At 62.1% G+C, this 17,891-nt stretch overlaps 6 protein-coding genes and 1 pseudogene across 7 annotated transcripts; all 7 read left to right on the top strand.

The window, feature by feature from the left end:
• Positions 1-741: 741 nt before the first annotated feature.
• Positions 742-1,404, top strand: LMJF_24_2070 (putative 40S ribosomal protein S8; the record flags this gene model as incomplete). The annotated part of the gene is made up of 1 exon (XM_001683673.1): positions 742-1,404. One exon carries the CDS (start codon positions 742-744, stop codon positions 1,402-1,404), a length of 663 nt encoding a protein of 220 aa, XP_001683725.1.
• Positions 1,405-2,902: 1,498 nt separating this feature from the next.
• On the top strand, positions 2,903-4,918 carry LMJF_24_2060 (transketolase; the record flags this gene model as incomplete). Its single annotated transcript, XM_001683672.1, has 1 exon — positions 2,903-4,918. One exon carries the CDS (start codon positions 2,903-2,905, stop codon positions 4,916-4,918), a length of 2,016 nt encoding a protein of 671 aa, XP_001683724.1.
• A 2,093-nt stretch (positions 4,919-7,011) lies between these two features.
• LMJF_24_2050 (putative 60S ribosomal protein L26) lies at positions 7,012-7,443 on the top strand (the record flags this gene model as incomplete). Its single annotated transcript, XM_001683671.1, has 1 exon — positions 7,012-7,443. One exon carries the CDS (start codon positions 7,012-7,014, stop codon positions 7,441-7,443), a length of 432 nt encoding a protein of 143 aa, XP_001683723.1.
• A 1,162-nt stretch (positions 7,444-8,605) lies between these two features.
• LMJF_24_2045 lies at positions 8,606-9,398 on the top strand (annotated as a pseudogene). Its single transcript has one exon. A coding segment is annotated over exon 1 (793 nt).
• A 715-nt stretch (positions 9,399-10,113) lies between these two features.
• Positions 10,114-10,380, top strand: LMJF_24_2040 (conserved hypothetical protein; the record flags this gene model as incomplete). Its single annotated transcript, XM_001683670.1, has 1 exon — positions 10,114-10,380. One exon carries the CDS (start codon positions 10,114-10,116, stop codon positions 10,378-10,380), a length of 267 nt encoding a protein of 88 aa, XP_001683722.1.
• Positions 10,381-11,384: 1,004 nt separating this feature from the next.
• On the top strand, positions 11,385-12,164 carry LMJF_24_2030 (putative 3-oxoacyl-(acyl-carrier protein) reductase; the record flags this gene model as incomplete). Its single annotated transcript, XM_001683669.1, has 1 exon — positions 11,385-12,164. The coding sequence occupies one exon, from the start codon at positions 11,385-11,387 to the stop codon at positions 12,162-12,164; it is 780 nt and encodes a 259-aa protein (XP_001683721.1).
• Positions 12,165-13,492: 1,328 nt separating this feature from the next.
• Positions 13,493-17,830, top strand: LMJF_24_2020 (putative tubulin folding cofactor D; the record flags this gene model as incomplete). Its single annotated transcript, XM_001683668.1, has 1 exon — positions 13,493-17,830. The coding sequence occupies one exon, from the start codon at positions 13,493-13,495 to the stop codon at positions 17,828-17,830; it is 4,338 nt and encodes a 1,445-aa protein (XP_001683720.1).
• Between the last annotated feature and the right edge of the window lie 61 nt (positions 17,831-17,891).

Genomic DNA, 17,891 nt, shown 5'->3' with positions numbered 1-17,891 from the left:
CACCGCAGCTTGACGCGGCGCTCTCTCTGTCCTTCGCTCCTTGTTTTCTTCTTTTCATTTTTCTTACTTTTCTTGTGTCCTCTCCTGCGTCACCGGACGGTGCTTGAAACACATGCAACGGAAAAGGTGTGAAGCCCTGGCGACAACTGAGGCCCTCCCTCCCTCGTGTGTCCCTTCTCCGGCCACCCTTTGGCGGGGCAGCGGCGAAGAGCCTGCACGTGCGTATCTGAGTCTGAGCGGGTGTGACGAGCGACGCTGTCGATGATGACGGTGGCGCAGAGATGCAGACTCACATAGGCAGGCACACACACGTGTTCTCTAATGCTGAAATGCCACCTTCGCCTGAGAGGAGGATCGTGTCAGATGCAAGGGGGCTGGGACCGCTAGAGGCTTCATCAACGAAGCGATAGGAATCTGGGTGTCGACCGCGATATCGAGCACGAGCATGATGCTGCAGGTGCGGCAACGAGTGCCTTAGTTTGTGTTTGCGTAGATGGGTAGGGAGGAGGGCGGTTTTCTGTGCCCACCTCCCCCTCACTTCACGCGCAGACACACCACTCTCGCTCCCTCTCCCCTCCTGTCTCTCGCGCAACCGCACATGACTGCTTGACCGCCTCGCATACACTTTTTTTTCCTTCCCAATACCGCTCTCGCTGTTTCTTCTTACCCCCCTCCTCCCCCACGAATATGGACACATACACTCACACACAGACACACCCAACGTAGTGAAGAGCTGCAACCATGGGCATCGTCCGCAGTCGCCTGCATAAGCGCAAGATCACCGGTGGAAAGACCAAGATCCACCGGAAGCGCATGAAGGCCGAGCTGGGCCGCCTTCCCGCGAACACCCGCCTTGGCGCCCGCCGCGTGAGCCCTGTGCGTGCTCGCGGTGGCAACTTCAAGATCCGTGCCCTGCGCCTGGACACCGGCAACTTTGCCTGGGCCTCCGAGGCCATCGCACACCGCGTGCGTCTTCTCGACGTCGTGTACAACGCCACGTCGAACGAGCTGGTGCGTACGAAGACGCTGGTGAAGAACTGCATCGTCGCCGTGGATGCCGCGCCGTTCAAGCGCTGGTATGCCAAGCACTACGGCATCGACTTGGATGCAGACAAGAAGAGCACCAAGGCCGCCGTTGCTGCGGAGAAGAAGGGCAGGAAGTCCGCCCACGCCGCTGCTGACAAGTACGACGTGAACAAGGCCTCGCCCAAGCTTCAGCGCGAGTGGACGCGCCGCCGCCGCAACCACAGGGTCGAGAAGGCGATCGCCGATCAGTTGCGCGAGGGTCGCGTGCTTGCGCGCATAACGAGCCGCCCGGGCCAGTCCGGCCGTGCCGACGGTATCCTGCTGGAGGGCGCCGAGCTCCAGTTCTACCTGAAGCGCCTGGAGAAGAAGAAGAAGTAAGGCGTGCATGTGCGCGTGGCTAAGCGTGTCAGTCAGCGGCGGCGCATCTTACGCTGCCGCCGCCGATGACAACACGCTCCTCTGCTCCCCCCCCCTCTCTACACTGCACACACCACTCTCGCTCCCTCTCCCCTCACCAGTGGCGGCGTGCGGGATTTGGGTCTGTCCTTTATATTTAGTTATTTTCGCTGGTTTTGTCTGTCCCCCTTATTTCTGCCAAAAGACACGGACAACAGCACGCAGCACGCCATGCCTGACAGGCGCGCATCATGGGCGGTGATCACTGTCGCATGCCCGCTTTCTACTCGCGGTGGCGTCTCGCGCACCCCTGTTGCCCTATCCCTTCTCCCCACACCATTGGTCCCCGCACCCTTCTGTTCGCGGCGCCGCACTGGGGCGAGGGGGGAGAGAGGGGAGTCTCGCACTGAAGTTCACGCTCTCTCCCTTTCCCTTCGCGCCGAGGCACGGACCAAGTAGGGGTAACATGTCCTCCCACTCCTCTCTTCGATCCCGCCCACCCTTCCCCTCACTCGTCCTCTGCCATCTCCCCCTGCCTTTCTTCAGTACACACGTAACGAACACATTTGCCGCGACGACGGGGGGACACACACGCACGCACCTCATACAGCGCATGGCATCTCAGGGCGCAGTGCCCCAACCCCCCTCCGCTCTGCGGGCGGAAGCCAAGCAGCCCCCGACCTAACCCTGCCAATGCCAAACCACTTCGCGTGGCGACAGGGTCAAGCACCTACAAGGTAGGGGAGACCAGAGCGATGCACCGCCACTGATGCCGGCGGTCAGGTCCTGGACGGGCGTTGCGTCGGAGCGACCTGCGACGGCGAGCACGCTTGTGCACCACCCATATGACTAGGCAGCGTGTCAACACGTGACTCGAGCGCAGCACAGCCGGCCCTCACGCTGCCCACTGGGGCGAGGGGAGCCTGAGCCACCGCGAAGGCGCAAGGGACGCGCCACCCATCGCGTGGTACGAAGCGGGTGCGTGAGTGGGAGGAGAGTTTGAGGCCAAGGCCATGCTCCGATGGCTGAGGCGGCGCATCGCCCTGGCGCGTGACAGGGCCCGGTGGCGGTAGCGCGTGGCGTTTGACCTCACGTGGTGTTGCGACAGCGAGAATCGAAGATGTGGAAGAAGCAGCACCGTTTTTGCTCTCAAGCTGGTGCGCCTGCGCCTGCCCCCTTCCGTTTGCTCTCGCTCTCCCGCCGTCACAGCACTCGTCTCTCGCTCTCTCTCTCTCTCTGCCCCCGTCTCTTTTCTCCCGTAAACGGCACCCCCACCGCACAGCACACAGCAACACCAGTAGCCACCTTTCGCCCTCACCAGTTTATACAAGAATCCCCCTCCCCCCCACACACATACACACCGTAGCACCCTCCTCCTCCTCCTCCCCCCCCGTTCGCCTCTCAGTCTCGCGCCCTTCTCATCCCTATAGCCCGTTTTCTCTGCCCCGCCTATCCCCTTCGCCCTCACCCACACGCCCAAATGGCCGCCATTGAAAAAGTTGCTAACTGCATCCGCTGCCTCGCGGCGGACATTGTGCAGGGCGGCAAGAGTGGCCACCCAGGCACGCCGATGGGCATGGCGCCAGTGTCAGCGGTCCTGTGGACGGAAGTGATGAAGTACAACAGCCAGGACCCTAACTGGGTCGACCGCGACCGCTTCATCATGTCGAACGGGCACGGTTGCGCGCTGCATTACGCCTTGCTGCACATGGCCGGCTACGACCTTACCATGGACGACCTGAAGGGATTCCGCCAATATGGCTCCCGCACCCCTGGCCACCCCGAGCGTTTCGTGACGCCCGGGGTGGAGGTGACGACCGGGCCGCTTGGTCAGGGTATTGCAAACGCGGTCGGACTGGCGATGGCCGAGTCGCACCTTGCCGCCACGTTCAACCGCCCGGGACACGAGCTCGTCAATCATTACACTTACGTGTACTGTGGTGATGGTTGTCTGATGGAGGGTGTGTGCCAGGAGGCGCTCTCCCTCGCCGGCCACCTCGCCCTGGAGAAGCTCATCATCATCTATGACAGCAACTACATCTGCATCGATGGCGCGACAAACCTCTCCTTCACAGAACAGTCTCACCAGAAGTACGTGGCCATGGGTTTCCATGTGATCGAGGTCGAAAACGGTGACACTGACTACGACGGCCTGCGCAAGGCATTGGCGGAGGCCAAGGCCACGAAGGGGAAGCCAAAGATGATTGTGCAAACCACAACGATCGGGTTCGGGTCTTCGAAGCAGGGAACGGAGAAAGTGCACGGCGCGCCGCTGGGTGAAGAGGATATTGCAAACGTCAAGACAAAGTTTGGCCGCGACCCGAACAAGAAGTACGACGTCGACGAAGACGTCCGCGCTGTGTTCAGGACGCACGTGGAGAAGTGCTCGGCGGAGCAGAGGGCATGGGAGGAACGCTTGGCGAAGTACACGGCTGCTTTCCCGGCCGAGGGTGCCGCCTTTGTGGCGCAGATGAAGGGCGAGCTGCCGCCCGGGTGGGAGGCGAAGCTGCCGACGAACTCCTCGGCCATCGCAACGCGCAAGGCGAGTGAGAACTGCCTGGCTGCGCTCTTCCCGGCCATCCCGGCCCTCATGGGCGGGTCAGCTGACCTCACGCCGAGCAACCTGACGCGCCCCGCGTCGGCAAACTTGGTGGACTTCTCGTCGACCAGCCAAGAGGGTCGCTACATTCGCTTCGGTGTCCGCGAACACGCCATGTGCGCCATCCTCAACGGTCTCGACGCTCATGGTGGTGTCATCCCGTTCGGCGGCACCTTCCTCAACTTCATCGGCTACGCCCTTGGTGCAGTGCGCCTCGCCGCGATCTCTCACCACCGCGTCATCTACGTGGCGACACACGACAGCATCGGGGTTGGCGAGGACGGGCCGACCCACCAACCGGTCGAGTTGGTGGCTGCCCTGCGTGCCATGCCGAACCTGCAGGTGATACGTCCTAGCGACCAGACAGAGACGAGCGGTGCGTGGGCTGTTGCGTTGTCCAGTGCCCACACCCCGACGGTTCTATGTCTGAGCCGCCAGAACACCGTGCCGCAGTCGGGGTCGAGCATCGAAGGTGTGAAGCGCGGTGCGTACGCAGTGGTGGAGGTGTCCGACCCTCAGCTCGTGATCGTGGCGAGCGGCTCGGAGGTGTCGCTGGCGGTGGATGCTGCCAAAGCACTCTCGGGTGAGCTGTGTGTGAGGGTCGTGTCGATGCCGTGCCAGGAGCTCTTCGACGCGCAAACGGATGTGTACCGCAAGTCTGTGCTCGCCGAAGGTGTGCCGGTGGTGTCGGTGGAGGCGTACGTCAGCTTCGGCTGGGAGAAATACTCCCATGCACACGTGGGCATGTCTGGCTTCGGTGCCTCGGCCCCGGCGGGTGTGCTTTACAATAAGTTCGGCATTACCGTGGAGGAAGTGGTGGAGACGGCCCGCAGGCTGGCCGCGCGCTTCCCCAATGGCACGGCGCCGCTCAAGAACTCCTCATTCAGCAAGATGTAAGGTGAGACGGCGCTCCGAAGCGTGAGGGATGACCCCGGAGGAGGCGGGCGGGGAGGATGGAGATGGAGGGTTGTCGCTGGCGATGACGGCGCCGCTTGCCCCTGACCTCTCTCTCCTCTTATCGTAACTCTTTACCGTGGGCGATATGGTCGATTACGCTCACACAGCAACGCGCACATGTTATACACGACGATGCAATGTAGTATGTCGGCGTCTGTTCGCACACGCGTGTGCATGTGCTGGTCTATCTTCGTCCCCACCCACCCCTACCCCCTCCTCTGCCGCTCGCCGGTCATGGTTTTTTTGCTGCGTCTCCTTGCCTATTCCCCTTTGTAGGGGCTGGTGCTTGATCGATCTTTCCTCTTCTGTTATTATCGTGCCTTGGCATGCGCGTCTCTCTCTCTAGCTCTCTACCCACCCTCCCACCCATCCCCTTCTTGCCGCCTCTTCTCTTTGCCTGGTGAGCTTCGTCCGGGGCACGTTGGGGTGGCGTGCACGCCTTCCTCACACTCCTCTCTCCCCCGTGGTGGGGCTCTGTGTGTTCGTGTGTGTGTGGGGGGGGGATGTATGAGTGGAGTGGGCACCTCATTTTATGCTTCGTCTTTCTTTTCATCAGTGCGGGAGTCGAGCTGCTGCATGGTGCAAGCTTGCGTTGTGCGCCGGTATCGGGAGGGCAAGGAAGTCCTATCGTGCCCGTGACAGCGCCATGGGCGCGCGTCGGTTTGTGCGTGAGCAAGTGTGAGTGTGTGCCTCGGTAGACCTTGACCCACAAGCTCGCGCACGCCAGCGACGAAACAACGGGTGCCGGCGCGATAGAGCGGGTGGGAACGTAACGGAGCGGGCGAAGGTGTTTCCTCGCCTTCAGCAGAGAGGCCCTGCTCTCTGCACCCCCCCCCAACCACCACCACCACCTGCCTGCCTCCCTTCCACAGCCCTCTTCTCTCGCTCCCTTTTCCCTTTTATCTGAGTTGTGTATCTCATGTACTGATGGACGCGACCCGCTGCGCAGACCCTCAGCACACCCTGCACACACGATCCCCTCTTGCTGCCCAAGCACCCATCAACCTCCCTTCCCCTCGTGCTTCATGCCTCTCACGCACGACGTAGTGGTGTTACGGCGCTACATGTGCGTTCCGTAGCTCGTTTTCTTTGTGATTGTGCACGTCTCCACTGTGTCGGTTCTTGACACTGCGCTCCTGTCGTGCGTGCTCCTCTCTCTCTGAGCCCGCGTCTGTTGTCTGCGTTGTCTGCGCGCCATCATGGCCGTCATCACGGCTGCAGCTGCTGCGGGGTTTGAGCTCAAGAGAAGAGGAAGAAACGAAAAGGGCAACGGAGTCGCACACACAGACAGCGAGACACGATGACGTGAGGATGCGCAATGGCGAACGCATGCGTCCGGCACAACCGTTGTAAGGAGACGAAAGCACACAGAGGCAGAGCTGGGATTGTGGGAATACGCCCATGATGGTGCCTTGGATGGACCGAGAGAGGGGAGGGGGGAAGGGGAAGGGTAGCGACAGACGGCGCGGGGGCTGTGGCGCGCGTTGCCCACCCCACCCCCAACCCCCCAACCTCTGTCCCCTCTTGAATTTTCCCCCATTTTTTACGTCTCCGTATATCCTTGGCGTCTCCCTCCTTTTCTCTCTCTCACACACACACACACGCACGAGCCCTCGAGAAACAAGAAAGGGAGGAGAGGAGAAAAGGAACGCGTACGATGATGAGAGGAAAGGCAGCAGGCAGTAATGCCGCTCATCGTGGTCTGTGTGTATGTGTGTGTGTATGTGTGTATGTGTGTGTGTGTGTGTGTGTCATGCATAACTGTGCACATGAGTGCGTGGGCAAGGGCAAAAAATGAGCACCGGACGCACTTTTCGTGACATGAGAGTGTCACGGGTGCGGCGCTGACCGCGCACACAAAATGTGCGCTCGCCTTCTTGTGCTGTTACCACCACCCACATCAGCGCCAGCAGCTTCTCCTGTCTCTCGCTCCATCTATCATCCTCTTTCTATTTCTCTTGGCTCCACCTACACACACACACACACACACTATCGTACAGCTTCCGACCCGCATCTCTCCCCCGTAGGACAAGATGGCCAGCATCAAGTGTGGTTCCCGCCGCAAGGCCCGCCGTGCGCACTTTCAGGCCCCGAGCCATGTGCGCCGTGTGCTCATGAGCGCCCCGCTCTCCAAGGAGCTGCGCGCCAAGTACAACGTGCGTGCCATGCCCGTGCGCAAGGACGACGAGGTCATCGTGAAGCGCGGCACCTTCAAGGGCCGTGAGGGAAAGGTGACGGCGTGCTACCGCCTCAAGTGGGTCATCCTCATCGATAAGGTGAACCGCGAGAAGGCGAACGGCTCCACCGTGGCCGTCGGCATCCATCCCTCCAACGTCGAGATTACGAAGCTGAAGCTGACGCACCACCGCAAGTCCATCCTGGAGCGCAAGGACCGCTCGTCCAAGTCCGACAAGGGCAAGGGCAAGATCAGCGCCGCGGATAAGGCCATGCAACAGATGGACTAGAAATCTCGCCCAACGAGATGGTGTGAAAGGGATGCGTATGTGAGAGATGACGGAGCTCCCCTTGGCCCCCTCCCCCCCCTCCCTTCATCTCTTCGTTGCCTCTTTCGCCTTCATTGTCCCTTTCCTCGGCTCGTGCACGCTTGGCGCGCAGCGGTGCGCTTCGTCCTGCGAGGTGGCGATGGCGGAGGTGGGGCGGACGCGATATGCGATACGCAGTAGAAGGCGGAGGAGGCTGAAGAGGGCCGCGTTAGCATCCCGTCCCCCATCTCCCATCCCCCCCCTCCCCACACACACACACTCGCGCACATCGCGGGTGTTCACCTGGAGATGTTTGTGCGGTTCTCCTCGGCCCTTCTCTTTCTGATTTCACTCATTTCACTCAAATGTAACCCACCAAAAGACGACTTGTCTCACCACCGTGCACGCGCCGCTTCCCTCCCCCCCCCCTTCGCCGCCTCCCACCCTCTGCGTGCCTGTAAGCTCGTCAGTGGCGGAGGGGCGAAGGAATGCCTTAGAGGCGGCGCCGTAGTTGGCGGTTGTGTTTGGATTAGTGTGGTGCTAGCGACCACTCCTCTCCGACCCGCCCCTCCCCGCCCATTCGTCCGTCCCCTTGATCTGTCGCTCAAGATGCTAACTTGTGCGTTCGTCTTGCTCCCATTCTCTCTCTCCTCACTTGCTGTTCCGCTTCGTACCACGCGATGGGTGGCGCGTCCCTTGCGCCTTCGCGGTGGCTCAGGCTCCCCTCGCCCCAGTGGGCAGCGTGAGGGCCGGCTGTGCTGCGCTCGAGTCACGTGTTGACACGCTGCCTAGTCATATGGGTGGTGCACAAGCGTGCTCGCCGTCGCAGGTCGCTCCGACGCAACGCCCGTCCAGGACCTGACCGCCGGCATCAGTGGCGGTGCATCGCTCTGGTCTCCCCTACCTTGTAGGTGCTTGACCCTGTCGCCACGCGAAGTGGTTTGGCATTGGCAGGGTTAGGTCGGGGGCTGCTTGGCTTCCGCCCGCAGAGCGGAGGGGGGTTGGGGCACTGCGCCCTGAGATGCCATGCGCTGTATGAGGTGTACCCCGCTGATCAGGGCCGCGAAAACACTGTTGTGAGCAGAGCAGAGGGACTTCATAGTGAGGCTCTTCAGTACCGTCTGTTATCGCCTGCCATCCTTCGATGCATGGAATCTCGAGCGCCCTCACCTACGCGCCGATGGAGTATAGTGCCCTTGCCAACGCGCACTCCCGCCAGGAGACGCAGCGGTGTCTGCGTTTGGATCATGACGCACACGTGCGCTGCTTTCACACCTCTAGCGTCTTTGCTCTAGCTCTTCCTATGCACATCACGCCACCCTAGAGCGAGCATGCTCGCGATCGTCACGCTCTCAGTGAGGAGGCGTGCCGCGGTTGCTGCGACGGCAATCTGTCGCGCCATGGCGTGCTTGAGTACTGCCACAACGACACCCGGTGGCGTATCCCTCTGCGACGTCGAGGAGGAAACTGGCAGGCGCTGCTTCTCACCATGAAGAAGGCTGCACAGATGCAGGCTGATAGACCCGCTGTGGTACGTGTGCTCCAGGCCTTCCGCATGATTCTGCTCTTCTACAGCACCTGCGTCACCCGTACACCGCTGCCAAATGGAGTGCGGCGCTCCACTAAGGCCGACCACACGCGGGTGACCGCTGTACTGTAGCGCACCCCCGTACTAGAATCGTCGCCAGCGCTCGCATAAAGAGCTGCACATTAGCTGCATCGTGCAGTTTGTGAGCAAGGCGAGGGTAAAGCATCTCCACGTGGGCTGGCTGGAGTTTCTTGCGCACGAGGCAATGACGCAAGGCCCGCCGATCGGCGGTGGCAGTGCTGGGGGTGCCTGTGGGGACAGCTTCTTCTGCATGGAGATGCCGTTAGAGGAAGCAAAGGAGCGCCGCCTGCAGCAGCACCCCGCGGATCTGGCGTATAGCGCGGGGAGCGGCAGACAAGCCTCTGTCGGCCCTGCTGTGGCCGGGAAGGGGGTCGATGCTGCCGAGCGCGTTGGATGCGGTGCGATCGGCTGCATCGGCAATCGCCGCCAACACAGAGAAGGCGGCACACAAGTGTTGCTATTTCTCAGCTGCCAGGAGGCATGGAAGCCTTCACTAGGCCTTCTCCATCGCTCATCGCAAGGTGGCTGAGTCGCCGCCGCAGTGGTCCTGGTTGGTGTTGTTGCGCTTCCCGTTTTTTTTTTTCTCTACTTCTCTCCACGAGCCATCACGTGACTTGATCGCAATCGCAGACCGGCCCAGCCGAGAGAGTCGTCTGTGGATTGTGTGGTGGGCACCACCTACGCGCGAAGCAAGGCTGCGACTACCCTCTCCTCCCATCTTCCCTCCCAGCACCCGCTCTCGAAACGAAGGTGTAAAGGGCAACGATGCAACAGACCCAAGGGGGAGAGCGCGCACAATACGGAGGTGAAGTCATGGGGCGCCAACGGCAGTGACGCTGTCCGCCCTTTTCCTTCCTCCACCACTTGCCTCCTCCTCACACTCTCTACCTCTTCGTCTAGCCCCTCCCAACCCTTGCTCTCCCGCACCACCACCGTCACTGCCACCCCCGCCGGCGTTCTCCTCACGCAGTATCGGCGTCTTTCTCAGGTTCCATCTACGGATTCGCCTCAACTACCCTTTCCTCATCCTACCGAGGGCGTTGATGTTTCGAGTGGCGCCGCGCCTCCTCGCCGCCTACACGGCAGCGGACATCCAGGCAAAGTTGGAGTCTAGCGAGGCCCTGAAACCCGTCCAGTCTGTCCGTGTCGTCGATGTCAGCGCCGGCTGCGGCAGCTTTTTCAACATTGACATCGTGTCGCCGGTCTTCCAGGGCAAGTCTCTCATTCAGCAGCATCGTCTCGTCAACAGCGTCTTGGAGGAGGAAATAAGCACTATCCACGGCTTCACGCTCAACACCAAGAGCAAGTAACCAACCAGCAAATGGTTTGTGTCGCCGTACATGGGGTGGGGGCGTCTCTTGTGCGTGCGTGTGTCTGTCTGTCTGTCTGTCTCGAGTGCGTGTGCAGGCGCACTGGTCTGCTAGCGTAGGTGAGAAAGTGGCGTTTTGTTCAGCTCAGCTCCCCCCCCCCTCCTCCTCTTCCCCCTTCCTCTACGTCCGTCATGTTGCCTACGCATGTCTCTCCCTCTCCCTCCGGTGCTCCACGCGTGTGAGGGCTCCATGGGTGGCGAAGGGCCGAGTAGGAGTGCAATGCTTGATAAAGCTAAGAAGAGCAGCAGGTACAGTGCATCGACGGTCGATAAGGCAGCCGAGCACGCGTGCTGCCGTACATCTTCAGCACTAGTTCGCAGAGGGTGGAGAGAGCCATGACTGCATGTCACTCCGTATGCACTCGGTGCTCGACCTGCGGGAAGTGGGGATGCGTCTCGCTTTCTTTGCCCTCTTCTCGCGACGTAGCGCAGTGCAGGCGGCAATCTCCCCCCCCCCACACACACACACGCACATTCTCTTCGCTTCTCGTTCTCTCTCCTCCCCCACCCCTCAGCCTTCCCTCTATGGGGAATCAGTCCCGCAGCTCTCCGCAACGACATGTGACTTGGTTTCTTCTCTTGCCCTTGCTGTTGCCCGAACACTCTCCCTACCCTTCGGCCTTCCGTATCTGCTTCCTGGCAGAGCCGCTTCTCACCCTCCCCTCCTCCTTTGACGGACAGACAGCGACAACAGCGGCACGGCTACTGGCTGCATTGAGCCGCACCACTGCGAAACACGCATAAGACTGAGCGCTGCTCCTCTCTCTTTTTCGCCGCCTCTCCGTGTTGGCTCTCTCTCTCTCTCTCTCCCCCTCCCCTCCCCTCTCCCTCCCTGCCTTCACGCTCCTGCACATCCACATATTTCCCCTCCACTGCTGCGAGCGCGTTCCTGCTACATTGCCAAGTCGTCCTCCGCTCTTTTTTGCTATTGCTGTCGAGAGAGTCATGCACGCCAAGTCCATCCAGTCGATTACCGGCCGCCCCATCCTCGTGACAGGGGCGGCCTCCGGGCTCGGGGCCGCCACCGCACGCTTTCTCGCGCAGATGGGCGCCAAGGTGACGCTGCTGGACCGCAACGCGGCGCAGGGTGAGCAGGTGTCGAAGGAGATCAACGGCAAGTTTGTTGCCACAGATGTCTGTAGCGAGACCGAGGTACAGGCGGCCATCAAGGCAGCGGAGGTGTTCGCCGGCAAGCCGCTCTTCGGCGTCGTCAACTGTGCCGGCATCTGCCCAGCGGCGAAGGTCGTAGGCAAGAAGGGTGCTCACTCCCTCGACCTCTTCAACAAGGCTGTGCAGGTGAACCTCGTGGGTACGTTCAACGTATGCCGGCTGGCCGCCGAAGCGATGCAGCGAAACGCCGCGCAGATCGGCGCTGATGAGGACCGGGGCGTTATTGTGAACACCGCGAGTGTGGCGGCCTATGAGGGTCAGATCGGTCAGGCTGCCTATGCAGCCAGCAAGGGCGGCATCGTGAGTCTGACACTGCCGTTGGCCCGCGAGTTTGCTGGGCAGCGGATTCGCGTCAACACCATCTGCCCCGGTATTATGGAGACACCACTGCTGCCGCCCGACTTGGGTGCAGCGCTAGGGGCGGTTGTCCCGTACCCGCCCCGTCTTGGCAAGCCCGAGGAGTTTGCGCACCTGGTCTTCTTTCTCTTCTCGAACCGATACATGAACGGCGAGTGCATTCGCCTTGACGGGGCAACCCGTATGGCAGCCAAGTAGTGTACGCACACAGGCACGTTGGTGTATGTCTGCAGATGCGCTTGCATGCACCCTCCCCCCTCCCCTTGTAGCTCTTCTTTATTTCCTGTATGTTTCCTGCGTTTCCTCACATTCGCTTCGGTTTGCCTTGTGCGTGTGCGTGACGTAGACTCTCACGCACCCAACATTTTTCTCCTCCGCGCGTGTCCGCTCTTCGCTGTCGCAACACCACGTGAGGTCAAACGCCACGCGGTACCGCCACCGGGCCCTGTCACGCGCCAGGGCGATGCGCCGCCTCAGCCATCGGAGCATGGCCTTGGCCTCAAACTCTCCTCCCACTCACGCACCCGCTTCGCACGACGCGATGGGTGGCGCGTCCCTTGCGCCTTCGCGGTGGCTCAGGCTCCCCTCGCCCCAGTGGGCAGCGTGAGGGCCGGCTGTGCTGCGCTCGAGTCACGTGTTGACACGCTGCCTAGTCATATGGGTGGTGCACAAGCGTGCTCGCCGTCGCAGGTCGCTCCGACGCAACGCCCGTCCAGGACCTGACCGCCGGCATCAGTGGCGGTGCATCGCTCTGGTCTCCCCTACCTTGTAGGTGCTTGACCCTGTCGCCACGCGAAGTGGTTTGGCATTGGCAGGGTTAGGTCGGGGGCTGCTTGGCTTCCGCCCGCAGAGCGGAGGGGGGTTGGGGCACTGCGCCCTGAGATGCCATGCGCTGTATGAGGTGTACCCCGCTGATCAGGGCTCGCAGATCCCTTAGCGAAATAAAACCGTAGAAACAAGAAGGTGTCTGTCAGTCTGTGGACTCGTCGGACGGATGGGACTGCGCGATGCGCCGGTGATCAGAACCGAATGGCACTCTGGTGCGTAGCCACTTTGCAGTGAGGGGGCAACGCGCGGACGAGGAGCCTTGCAAGGTGGCGCATGACATCATGTGGCGTGTGTTCTTGCATGCGCCACTCCCCACACGCCCCCCTCCCATGTTGCGAGCTTGGACTCTTCTCCTGATCGCAGGGGTGCACGCCGGCATCCCCCACGCCATCTCAGCGGTTGCCTCCTTCGCTCCTACCTCACCTCGCTCTCCATCGTTGACTTGTTTCACTCGCGCATGTCGCGTTGTCGGGCTGCTCACTGCAACGTCTCGCGAGCGCACGAACACACGGACACACACAAGCCCACAAGGCAACGAGCACTGTCATAGACGCACTGAGACAGACGGGGGGCGGACTAAGACCATCATCCGTGGCGTAGTAATTCACACAAGCGCAGACCAGCTAACTTGTTCGGCGCGACACTTCGACCCTCAGCCCCCTTCTTATTGTTACTCCCACGTCTCTCCTCAGCTGAGGATGCCTTCACCTCACATGGAGAAGGTGCCAATGAACGCGCGGGCGGATGCGAGTGATCTCGCGCCAGCGGCGACGATGGTCAGCGCAGGCGATGTGCCCGACGCTGAGGAGGACACGGGTGTCGCTGCGGACGCGGGCATGCTAGATAACAACGATGACGAAGATGCGTGCGACCCGTCCTTCTTCGAGGAGGAGGCGGAGTGTGTCGCTCTGCTCGCGCGCGCTGCAGAGCTGTTGCCGCCCACAAATAAGCAGCTGTTGCCCTCTGTCGGCCAGGACCCGAACGGAGTGGCTGCCATGTTGGAAGATCGATTCGCGAAGATCGTCGACCGCTACCAGAATAGCCCGCACCTCTTGTACCCGTACCTGGAGATGCTGATAGAACCTCTCGTCGACCTGCTTCTCCGCTATCTGCCCAACTCCGCAGAGGTGTGGGCCCACGAAGCGGGGTCGGGCGCGGGAGAGTCGCTCACGGCGGCTGCGGGAGCTGGACAAGCGTTGACGTCGTTCACCGTTGTTGGGGTAGCGTCGTCACCACCAGCATCTGCGGCGGCGATGCAGACGCTGGTGGTGGCGAGTGCGCTGGGCCAGGACTTGACCATGTTCGATGCGGACGCCCCCAAGACCCCGCTGCACGTAGTGTGCAAGGCCCTCTACAGCGTCATCAAGACCGCTGGAGAAAAGTGCTGCACGAGCCACTTCCCCAATAACGTGGGGCACTACGAAGACGTCTTTTACACGCTGCAGCTGTGGGTGGCCGACGCGACGCGGCAGCGCGAGTGGGAGGTGCGCTACTGCCTGCTGCTGTGGCTCTCGAACCTCGTCCTCGTGCCCTTCTCTCTAGCCCTTGTCGACACGAATTCCGGCGAGGAAGGCAGCGGCTCGGCGGCGGCTCGACGGCTGTCGCTCTCAGACGCCACCCTTGTCACAGCAAGCCGCTTCCTCGCCGACACGTCCAAATGCCGCGAGGCGGCGGCCCTCCTCGTCGCCCGCCTGCTCACGCGGCCCGACAGTGCACGGCATCGACGTCTCTTCTTCGACTTTGCAAACTTCATTCTGGAGTCCACCTCGCCCACCGCGACCGTGGGTAGTGGCGGGGCGGCGACGGCGGTGCCGCCAGGGGCGCCGTGGGCCTTCCTCGCCGAGGGCACGCAGAACACCTTCAGCTCACTCTTGTCGCAGCGTTTCCTGCTGCCTGGCGTGCTGCTCGCGATTGCGAAAACCATGAAGCTCGGACGACGGGAGGAGCTCGTCGGTTTTACACCTCGCTTGCTGACGTGTGTGGCGACTGTCTTTGAGCAACACCTCAACGATAGCCTCCTCTGCAAGACGGCGACAAAAGTGGGCCAGCGGCTGGTGCTGTCCATGCTGAAGCGCCGCCGAGCCGAGTGGCGCTACAGCCGGCACATCGCCTCCCTCAGCGCCAACCTCGGCGTTGCGGCTGCCGAGGGCGCGGCGCAGCTGAGCGCGCGGCAGGGGGAAGAGGCGGGCAGGGACGCCGTTGATGAAGACAAGATTGACGGGCTGGACGGAGACGAGGAAAGCCTTGAGACTGGGATTGGGCTTCTTCTCCAGGCCGTTGGGCACAAGGACACAGTAGTGCGCTGGAGCGCAGCCAAGGGCATCGGCCGCGTCTGCGAACGACTGCCTGCGGCGTTTGCCGAGGAGGTCATGGGGGAGGTACTAGAGGTATTCAAAAACGCGTACAGCGACGCCCACTGGCACGGCGGCCTCCTTACGATCGCCGAGCTGTGCCGCCGCAGCCTTGTGGGTACGGCGCTGCTGGCAAAGGTGGTGCCGTTGGTTGCCGAGGGCCTGGCGTACGACCTCAGCAGGGGCACCTACAGCGTAGGAGCGCACGTGCGGGATGCCGCGTGCTACACTTGTTGGTCCGTGGCGCGCGCCTACGACGCTGAAGACCTCGTCATCCACGTGCGGCAGCTAAGTGTCGCGCTTGTGGTTACGGCACTTTTCGATCGTGAGGTGAACGTCCGCCGCGCAGCGGCTGCAGCTTTTCAGGAGTGCGTCGGTCGTCTCGGAAACTTTGAGCACGGTATCGAGCTGGTGACGACGGTAGACTTCTTTTCGCTTGCTTCGCTGCGGCACGCGTACACGGTAGTGGCACCGGTGATCGCGCAGTACGATACGTACCGAGATGGGATGCTGCGGGAGCTCGTTGGCACAAAGCTGCTGCATTGGGACCGCAATGTGCGCCAGATGGCCGCCATCGCACTCGGGCTTGTTGCCATCCGTGAGCCTACCGCTACGATTCTCGAGGAGGTGCTGCCGGTGCTGCTGAGGCGAGTCGAGGACACGACAGTAGCAACGCGCCATGGCGCCATCCTCGCCATCGCGGAGCTCATCCGCAACCTCACGCCATCTGCGTGGAGCGAGGGTCATATAGTGCAGTTTATTGGTATGTTGACAACGCTTGAGGCGTCTCGTGGCTTTAGCGCGCGCGGTGGCACGCACATCCGACAAGCGTGCTGCGTCATGCTGCAAGCCATTGCTGGCCAGTCCCTGCCCTTGCCGAACACGGTGGAGGTGAGCCGAGTTGGTGGGCGGGTAGACAAGGTGCGGACCCTCGCCGTCGTCTTTGCATTTCTCAAGGACTCGTGGGACAACATTTTGGACTGGGTGCAGCACGCCGCCGCGGACACCTTCTGGGCGGTGGCGCAGACGTACTTCGTCAAGTTTCTCCCATCCTTTCACGGCAAGGTGTTGACGGAGATGTACGAAGGCTGCTTGCCGGCGCAGCGTGTCCTGAGTCGGCGCGGCTTCCTCGCCGCGGTAGGTGGGTTGCCTGCGACGCTGCTGAATGCGCCGTGGGCACCAGGGGCTACGACAAGTGCGGACGGTGCCACCAGTGGCGCATCAGCCCCTCTCGCATTCGAAGCGTTTCTCCCCGTGCTGCAACGCGCCTCGCTGTTGAGTGCCGAGGACCTGCAGAACCCGGAGCTGGCGGACGCTCATGTCCGCCGCAACGCGGTGCGCTCGCTCGCACAGGTGCTCGTCCGCATCGACCCCGGGGCGCCACGTGTGACGCTGGCGTGGTACACGGCCGTGATGGAGGAAACAGTGCTGCAGGCGCTGCAGGACTACGCGACGGACAAGCGCGGCGACGTCGGCTCGTTTGTGCGGCTGGCCGTGCTTGAAGGACTTCCCTCTCTGCTGACGTATGGCCTCACAGCCGCTGCGGCAGTCCCGCTCTGCACGGCGGCCACCGAGATGCGTGTGCTGCAAGGCGTGGTGCGATGTGTCTTGGAGAAGCTCGACCGTGTACGGGCCGTGGCCGGTAGTGTGCTGGCGCGCGTGCTGCTGGACGAGCCATGTGACAAGGCGTTGTGGGCCGAAGGGACGGACAAGGATGTATGTCTGAGTAACTACGAGCTCAGTATCAAGGCAGAGGTGGCGCTGTTCCGGGCACACCTTCGGCGCTTGGTGACCCATGCTACCGGTGAAGGCAGCGACGCTGGTGGCGAGCGCGGCGAACCCCTCGCCTGGAACAATACGCAGCAGGTCATCAGCTGCATTGGCCCGTTCGTGCTGATACACTGTCCTGTGAGCCTCGCCCACGCCGCGATGGAGGGCCTCGTCGTGGCTGCGGGTGACCTCTCCGAGCACGTGCGCAAGCCGGCTGCGGCGGCGCTGCTCAGCGCGTTCCATGGTGAACACGCGACGAGCGCTGAAGCCTCGGCTGCCTTGCCGCAGCGCCTGTCTGCGTGTCTCATGGACGTCCTTGTGGCGCACGAGCATGAAGAGCGCATCCTGAAGCCGGCCAGCCGCGTCCTGGACCTCCTCATCAACGAGAGCGTCTTTGCTGTCGAGCAGCACCGCGCAGTGCTGGAGATGCTGCGAAAGGAACTGAAGCACTTTGCGCTGAACATCATTGTGCTGCTGGCGATGGTGCCACTCTTGACAAACGTGTGCCGAAGCCCTGACGTCGAGGTGCGGCGCGGTGCATGGGCGCTTGCGCTGACGATGATTGCCAGCCGCTACCCAAAGGTACGGGCCAAGGTGGCCTCAGACCTCTACGCGTCGCTGCTAGTGTTGACCTCCGGCGCGCTCGCCCCAGCAGGCCTCCCACTGGAGGGGTGCAGGCGCGCGATGGCGCACCTCATGCTGGTGCAGTGGGACGGCAGCGACGCTGCGCGCACGCGGGCTGCGCGTAATGAGCTGTACGACATGCTGGAGATTGACCCTCCTGCCGCTCGAGCAGCCAGCGCCGGGGAGTCGGCGAACGGAGACGCGCAGCGAGGCTCCATGCAGCCAGCGCAGCGTCAGCGGAGTGCGGTAGCCGCCACGTACAAGTCGCTCGTGCAGGAGACCGGCTACTGAGTTGACTTGGCGAAGAGGGGAGTGAGCTCACGTGCTGCTGTATACGACGTCTTGGAAGCCC

The sequence above is a fragment of the Leishmania major genome, chromosome 24 (genome assembly GCF_000002725.2).
Source record: "Leishmania major strain Friedlin complete genome, chromosome 24".
Taxonomy (NCBI): Eukaryota; Euglenozoa; class Kinetoplastea; order Trypanosomatida; family Trypanosomatidae; genus Leishmania; species Leishmania major.
The sequence above is the reverse complement of the archived record's forward strand: the minus strand, read 5'-3'. Positions and strand labels throughout refer to the sequence as shown.